The 8,545-nt window shown below is 36.6% G+C and overlaps 1 protein-coding gene across 2 annotated transcripts; it reads left to right on the forward strand.

The window, feature by feature from the left end:
• The first annotated feature begins 828 nt into the window (after window positions 1-828).
• On the forward strand, window positions 829-5,487 carry LOC574919 (diablo homolog, mitochondrial). 2 transcript variants are annotated; one of them, XM_794579.5, is made up of 5 exons: window positions 829-898; window positions 1,278-1,461; window positions 3,074-3,205; window positions 4,086-4,217; window positions 4,667-5,487. In XM_794579.5, exons 1-5 carry the CDS (start codon window positions 840-842, stop codon window positions 4,931-4,933), a joined length of 774 nt encoding a protein of 257 aa, XP_799672.5. In that variant the 5' UTR covers window positions 829-839; the 3' UTR covers window positions 4,934-5,487. The 2 variants fall into 2 exon arrangements, with proteins under 2 accessions (XP_799672.5, XP_030837394.1); XM_030981534.1 differs by lacking the exon at window positions 3,074-3,205.
• The last annotated feature ends 3,058 nt before the right edge of the window (window positions 5,488-8,545 follow it).

The following is an 8,545-nucleotide window of genomic DNA, read 5'->3' on the forward strand; positions in this document are numbered from 1 at the left end:
CTGCACACGATAGGACCGATTGGGCTGATCGACAAATTTGACACTGTCACTAGACTTACAATTTGAATTTTTAAATTAGGCTATTCTTTTTAACATCAGTAAGTTGAAAAAATTGTATTTTAGTATTTTACTGCTATTTAGGTGTCATTAATTGTCACTAAAGTACTGATTTTTAGTGAAATCAGTTGAGTTTTGTAGAGTGGTGTTTGAAATGTTGAGAATCAAGAGCACAGCTTTTAATACACAGCCAGGATGGTAATATGTGCCCCCCTCCCCCCTGCTTTTTCACCGGCTGGCTGATTAGCCGCTAGATCTAAATATTTTCTCACAAATTGGGTAAATAAACACCTCCCCTTAACAAAATCCTGGATACACCCTTGCTTGGTATCGTAGCATAGAAACACCTGTAATTTATTTTGCCGACAGATCGGTCAGTCGCTCACATATGTGTTTTTAATTGTTTAACTATCAACTCGTGATCATGGACATAGGCCTACCATATCTTGTCGTCCAACCCGAATACTTGCTGTCTTTGGAAAGAAGCAAAGTACCTTCATCTATGTTACTTCTAAGATTGCCAAATTCCCTTTGTAATTCTTTTTTAATTTTTTTAAAAATAATTATTATTAGAGCTAGATTCTAGCCTAGTTATTTTATTTATTTATTCATTTATTTTATAATTTTTTTTTGATTTTTTTTTGGGGGGTTGTTTATTAGTTTTGGGGTTTTCAACTGCATCATATAGTCTAGACATAAATTATGATACTTAAAACTCTCCTAATATTGATGATTTTGTTTTCCCATCATTATTTTAGGTTTCAACAGAGTATACAGACTACATGTATACCACCATGTTTGCCATAGCAGGTCACAGATTCCTTGGTTCAATGTCACAAATGTGAGTTGATTTTTTTTTTAAATCTTTTATTTTAAATCCTTTCTTCTTTTCTGTTATTGAAAATTTGATAAATTCTTATATTTAGAGTGTATGAATTGTTTTTGTTTGTTTTCACAGATAATGTGCGAACATAAGAATACAGCAGTAATCAACTTTCTATTCTCTCTCTGCCTTTTACCCACACGTCCCTCCCCCAACCCCCATGAGGGACCTGTATTCCACAAGCCTTGCTTTCAACCAAGGTCACCTCATCTTTCTATTGTAACACCATATTCAGTCAACTTGTTATATTCATATCATATTTGTAATGTGTGTTATGAAAGAAAGATGAATAAAAACTTGAATTTACTTGAATTTACTTGAATTTACCACAAAACAGGAGAAGCACTTACTGTGTCTATCGGCATGCATGTAAACTCTGGAGGAATAGACCCATATTTACACATTGGACTTCATCCCAGTACATCACCAGATGGCTTGCAAGAACAGGGCTTATAGGGTTAGGAGGACTGTGTGCTATTCCTGTTCATAATGTGAAGGAGGCTGGTGTGAAAGGATTACCTGTGAGTATTGTCAATTCTACATTCTTGCGTGCCTCATTCAGACATTCAGACATAAATGGCTAAACTACTTTAAAAACTTTAGAGGTATAATTCAATTAGATCATCATAGTGCACTTATAATTCTTTTATCTTTTGAATCATAGGGACTGTTGGATAAGTTGAGGTTTCTGGTTAGTCAATCTTAATACCAGGGTGGATGTTAAGACTTTGGATATTTATATAATATTGGATGGTGCTGAGTGTGATACAAGATTATATTCTCGAGCTATGACAATATTGAACGAGTCAGAGACGAGTCCAATATTTTCATATCAAGAAATATATTCTTGTATCACACAAAAACAAAGCCATACAATATTATAATTATTATCTATATCAAGCGGACTAGCGAAATAACAACATTTGACTTACAGGTACCTCAGCATATATGGCTTTGTTTTTGTGTGATATTGATATAATTTCGATATCGATATAATGCGCTAAAGATAATGAATACACTGATTTATTGTACCATTTGGAAGCCTTGTATAGATAATAATGTGGAATATTAATTGCAGGGGAATTTTCAATGGATCATGTGTCGTACAAGCTCAAAGACAATTTGACTCTTAAAGGTAAAAACCAGTATTGGAAAGGCCCCAATTTCAAAAAATGAAATGGAAGCTCTTTATTACCAATCATGTGGAAGCATATGTTTTGACTAATACATGATGATAACAATTTTGCCGGGTAACCGCCTACTAATTGATATATTTGGTAAATTAGTTTGTCTATTGGACTGTAAGAGATAAACGCACGTGTCACGCACGTGTGCGTAGTCCCATATACATCTTTCTGTGTACAGTGCTTGTAACTTTACGAAGACTGGGCCAAATTTCATATCATCTTGATGATTCCAGAACCTTGCAGTACACACCAATATTTATATCCTAGATGATCACCCTTTTCTGATCGATTCCACAACGTTTCTTTCACAATGCAATCGCATGACCAAAACTGGTCTTTATCTTTAACCTATTGATTATCAAATTCTCATATTACCCATATGGCTAATACAGGAACCACCCAGTTCCAGTATGCAATAGAATCCATTTTGTTTACGATACAGTTGTGGCATTGAAGCAGTTAAAAACATGGGCATTTATGTACAATAATTTTAAGCTACATGTATACTACATCTGGTCTGTACCCAGTAATTCCGGCATATAACCAGATGTGTTTATTCTCTGATTCTTTTGTAGAAAGTTAATCCTGAGACTCTGCCCACCAGTACTCTCATCATGAATGCTGCAGCTTTACTACCATGTATATGAACATGTCATCTTGTCTGTACTCAGTAATTCATGTAGTAGTAGTAGAATGTTTTTTTTTATTAGACAACTTCAAAATGGTAGCCCGAAAGCTAAATTACATTACAAGTTTTACATGTATTAAAAAGCATTTCAACAAACTTAGATATAGACAAGTACACATAATACACAGTCGGGTAGATCATAACTAATTACATATTCCCTACTTGCAAACAAATTGATGAAACAAATAAAAATAGATTCGGCATTATTTTTGTATATAATAAGATGTGTTCATACCATCATTTATGATCTGCTTCTAGAAAGTTAATCCAGATACTCTGACCAGTAGTACTCTCATCATGAACGCTGCAGCTATGACGGTTGATTCAGCTTCTGCGCTTCTAACCCAAACCTTTGTAGCTATCATTGACAAATACAAGGACCTTGCACGGGTAAGAAAACAAGAGTAGGCATTCAAGTAAATACTTGTATTACTGTGAAGACGAGAGATATATTCATTCTATCTGGTATGAATAACACATTTTGGACTGAATGGCAGTCACTTCAACATTTGTTCTTATGAACAACAAGGAGAGGAATTTGAAAGTATTTTGTTTTATTTGAGTTAAAGAAAGACTTCATTTCATTGTATTGTAAAATGTTTTGTTTGACTACAAAAAAAAGCCTATGTAGGGCTAAAACGTTTTTAAAAAATTATTTGATTTAGCATGTAGCGTGGCTAAAGAAGTCTTAATCATGTCACTTTTAAGAACTGTATTTCAGTAAGCCAACTTTTAGCAGTATTTATACTTACTAAATAACTAAATCATTTTAAAAAGTCACATAAAAATTGTGAAAGTAGGCACATGAATTTTTTTTGGTAAAACAACAACAAAATGACCCACAAAGTGGTCCATGCTGGTGCAATGATTAAGATGTTGTGAAATTGTAAAGAAATGGCCTTGTCCAAGGTTTCTCTTCATATTTGGAGTGATCTATCCTCTAGTAGGGATATCAACCTAATTCTGTGAAACCTGTTTTATAGCGACCGCCCAAGGGGAACGCAACAAGTGGCCTTAATAGACAGGTGGTCTTTGTAGACAATTTTCTTTAGTACACGTTTCAATGGGAAACCATTTTTCAAGGGGGATAAAATGTGGTCTTTCTAGACAGGTGGTCACTAACACAGGTTTGGCTGTACAATTATCACATACACCATTATCTTACAGGTGGTCATGAATGTGTGAGATGAAATAGCATGGACAAATATAGCTTGCCGGGGTTATTTCTTTGTAGAATCATCTTTCATCGCTCTGTTTCTACATTTTGCAGGATATTGAACTACTGATGGGTAAAGTTGAGAAGCATAGACAATTTGAGAAGATGGGCTATCATTCAGATGACCTTTGGGAAGAGGTCATAGAGGCAAGGGTCAACATCGATGATAGGAGGCATGAGATACAGGTCAGTGTTAGATGGTGATTTATTCAAGCTTTAAAGGGATCATTTAACAATGTTAAATCTGAGATGCACGGCCCTACGTGATATCAGTGTCTGTGATATGGTGTTATATTGAAGCCCTTACAAAATTGCGCTTCAAATGATCAAGAAGTGCCTCAAAAAAGTAAAAAATCTTTGAATAATTGGTTTTTACCATACTCATGTTCCCCAATGGACTGTAGTGTTATAAAATCCATTAGGCAAACAAAAAATTTGGTTTCGATTTCCAATCATAAATATCTTGATAATCAGACAGGCGATCGGTTTGTAAAAGTCATGGGGTTCCTGACTTACCTAAAGGTTTCTAATTATGATTGCAGCATGAGCGAAATCAAGGATTTTGTTTCAGAATCTGAGACAAAGTTACCGGATCCCTTTAAGGTAATTAAAATTCATTCTTTCCTTTCTTGAAGGCCCTTGAAGCCATTTTGAACAGCGCCCTCTTAACGCTTGAAGCAGCATCAGAAGCAGCGTTCCAGTCGGGCAACGAGGAGCTGGCGATGATGGGACGAGACAGATGCCAGTATGTAAACACCCAAATCGCCTTGACGACGGCAGTCATCCTCAAGGCCGAGAAGGTACTGGCGAAGTTTCAAGCCGATGCCATCAAGGAGACCAAGACCGAGAAGAAGGAGGAAGATGGGGATGAGGACAAAGGTTCCAGAGAAGAGTCCACATAGGAATTCACCTAGTGGGTACTGGCAAGGCATTCTGTAAAAGTGACTGTGAGTCTTGTAATAGTGTGATTCCTTGAGGCTACAAGCCGAGGCCATCAAGGAGACCAAAACAGAGAAGAAGGAAGTTGGGGATGAGGACAAAGGCTCCAGAGAAGAGTTCACGTAGGAACTTACCTAGTGGGTACTTGCAAGGCATTCTATTAAAGTGACTGTCTTGTAATAGTGAGATTCCTTGAGATCCTGAGGGAGACATGCTACTGGCAAAGATCATCAGAGAGACCAAGACTGGCAATGGAGGAGACAATGTAGACAGTAGCACCCTTTCACAAACATGACGGAAGGCAAAGACGACAGGAACACGACGGAAGAGTTGTATCCCCATGATTCTCTCAACGTCATTGCTTCCGTCCTGTTTGGAAAGCGCCCTAGTGATTCTGGAGGGGATGCCTTGTAGGCACCTCCTAACGATTACAAAGACTGGAAAAAATTCACTTTTATTGGGATGATGAGATTGGTCCATTAGTGACAGTATCAAAAGAACATCAAAGATACCGAGACAGAGAGGCTGTTCACACCGCAATGAGATAGCGCGGTGTATCGTAGCACCCCCTCTTTTCTAGCGCGCGCTAAACCGCGCTCTCTCTCGTGGACCACCCCTAAGAGGTGCTCCAGTGGCACGCCGTTTTGGCTCGCTGTGGCTCGCTGTTGGGCGGACCGAAACGACGTTGTACCTTCCAAACCGCAGAGATAGCGCGGTCTAGCGCGCGCTTTCTCTGCCGGTGTAAACATCCTCAGAGACAGAACTTGGAAAATGGGATGCTAGTTCTGCGATGGATTCTACTGAGCCACTTTCCAATGATTAACCCCTTGCCTACGGGAATCGAATAGTATGTATGAAGTTTATTTGAATGGGAGAGTTAAGTAGTCAATTCAATGCTATGTGATACAACACTAAAGATGACAAAGCACATTCAATGCATTTCGGAGACAAGCCAGTGTGTGAATCATACATTTATTAAAGATAAAGACCAGTTATGGTCATGCGATTGCATTGTGAAAGAAACATTTGGGAATCGATCAAAAAAGGTTGATCATCTAGCATATAAGTATTGGTGTGTACTGCAAGTTTCTGGAATCATCAAGATGATAAGAAATTTGACTCAGTCTTCGTAAAGTTACAAGCACTGTACATTGAAAGATGTATATGGGACTACGCACACGTGTGCGACACATGCGTTTATCTCTCACATACCAATAGATAAACTAACTTACCAAATATATCAATTAGTAGGCGGTGTCCCGGCAAATTGTTATCGTCATGTATTAGTCAAAACATATTCTTTCACATGATTGGTAATGAGAGCTTTTATTTCATTTTTTGAAATTGGGGCGTTTCCAATACTGGCCTTTACCTTTAAAGTGTATCTTAAGAGGCCAATCATTCCAGGGCGATTCTCTAGTAAGAATCTGGTTCATTCAGGCTATGCATAATCATGTGATTATAAAAGGATGTGTATGATAGTAGATGCTATATTCTTTCTACTTGAATCAGTATTTTTGTCTGAATTTATCTCTTAAAAAATATTTTGTGGCACTATTTAAGTTAGTGTAATTCATACATTATACATGTACCCTAGACCTGCTTGTAACACTATCCCTCTACCAAAACATCACTTCAAACTCAATACAACCCTATGCCTTGACAAAATTTAGATATAGTTATTATTCCTGGGGGGTGTTTTACAAAGATCCTAAGTTGAACTTATCTCTATAAGTTGGACTTAATAATTATGGAAAGCTGTTAGGATCTTTGAAAATATTTTGTAAAGGTAATCTTAAAAGGCATAAAATGTTGCTCCAAATCATTGATATTTTCTATTATTAAGGATATTTCATGTTCTTGATGTGGAATTTATAAAAAGTTTAAAATACTTGAATTCTTGCTTTTGAATATATTTTATTTTAAGGCTACAAATGGCTCTCCATAATATTTAAGTCCAACTTAGAGTTCAGTTCGACTTGGGATCTTTGTGAAACACCCCAGTTCTGTTCATTAACTCATTAATTATCACATGAAATCAGAAAATGTAAGGTATGTTGCCATGAGCTATTATACTATGAATCACAATACAAAGATAACAAATATAATAAATGAAATACACTAATACAGATATTGGTCGTTGGCTGGATTAAGTGAAATGTAATCGCATTTCTTTTTAACTTCAAAGTTAGACGATGACATAAAAACAGGAAAAAGAAAGTGCAAATGTCTAATTTGATATTTTCTAAATGCAAGACATGACCCCGACCTTAGCATTTGTTCACCCAATACGGTGCTACCATTGTGTGCCATCTCTACAATGTGACATGCTATGCAACGATATGGTCTGTTTGGTAGCCAGAAGAGTGTTAACTCTGAAGCAATTATCAAAATGACAGGACCTTGGAATTCTGGGGGGTGTTTCACAAAGATCCTAAGTTGAGCTTATCTCTAAGTTGGACTTAAAAAGTATGGACAGCCATTGGAGCCTTAAAATGAAATATATTCAAAAGCAAAAATTGGAGGATTTCAGACTTTTCATCAATTCCACATCAAGAACATGAAATCTCCCATGATAATAGAAAATATGAATGATTTGAATCAACATTTTATGCCTTCTAAAAAAAAATTACAAAATATTTTCAAGGATGCTAATGGCTTCCCATAAATTTTAAGTCCAACTTAGAGATAAGTTCAACTTAGGATCTTTGTGAAACACCCCCCAGATGAGATAATGAAAACATTGTACATGTATACCGAAGAATGAATAAAATGTGATAATTTTCTAGCTCGAGAGAATGGGATTTATTAATTGGTATTTGTGAGATAGGAAATAAAGAGGAAGATCAGAAAAGGAATAGAAGTAAAATCAAAGAGAGGGTGAGAGAGAGAGAGTTAATTAAAGAGAGAGAGAGAGGTGAACGTTTTGGTAAAGTAAGAGATAACGAGGATGGTCATATTGAATAGTTGGCATTCAACAGAGAAAGGGAGAGAGAGAGAGAGAGAGGGCTAGTGGGTGAGATATATTATATATGTATAAATAGAGAGAGAGAGAGAGAATGGGGAGTATTTGTTCAAGATGAAATAAAGAGGAAGATCAGAAAAGGAATAGAAGTAAAATCAAAGAGAGGGTGAGAGAGAGTGTTAATTAAAGAGAGAGAGAGAGAGAGAGAGAGAGGGGTGAACGTTTTGGTAAAATAAGAGATAAAGAGGATAGTCATATTGAATAGTTGGCATTCAACAGAGAAAGGGAGAGAGAGAGAGAGGAGGGGGGAGAGAGAGAGAGAAAGGGCTAGTGGGTGAGATATATTATATATGTATAAATAGAGAGAGAGAGAGAGGAGGGGGAGAGAGAGAGAGAGAGAGAGAAAGTGCTAGTGGGTGAGATATATTATATATGTATAAAGAGAGAGAGAGAGAGAGAGAGGGGGCTAGTGGGTGAGATATATTATATATGTATAAATAGAGAGAGAGAATGGGAAGTATTTGTTCAATATGAAATAAAGAGGAAGATCGTAAATTGAATAGAAACAAAATTCAATAGAGAAAGTGTGAGAGAGAGGAGGGGGAGAGAG

The sequence above is a fragment of the Strongylocentrotus purpuratus genome, unplaced genomic scaffold (genome assembly GCF_000002235.5).
Source record: "Strongylocentrotus purpuratus isolate Spur 01 unplaced genomic scaffold, Spur_5.0 spur5_contig_821, whole genome shotgun sequence".
In the NCBI taxonomy this organism is placed as follows: domain Eukaryota; kingdom Metazoa; phylum Echinodermata; class Echinoidea; order Camarodonta; family Strongylocentrotidae; genus Strongylocentrotus; species Strongylocentrotus purpuratus.

Bases quoted from the DNA above. Each gene is read 5' to 3' on its own strand.
- LOC574919 (XM_794579.5), top strand. From the start codon at position 840: ATGTATACCACCATGTTTGCCATAGCAGGTCACAGATTCCTTGGTTCA. The intron at 899-1,277 runs GTGAGTTGATTT...ACCACAAAACAG, and splicing joins CTTGGTTCAATGTCACAAAT to GAGAAGCACTTACTGTGTCT. The intron at 4,218-4,666 runs GTCAGTGTTAGA...CCTTTCTTGAAG, and splicing joins ATAGGAGGCATGAGATACAG to GCCCTTGAAGCCATTTTGAA.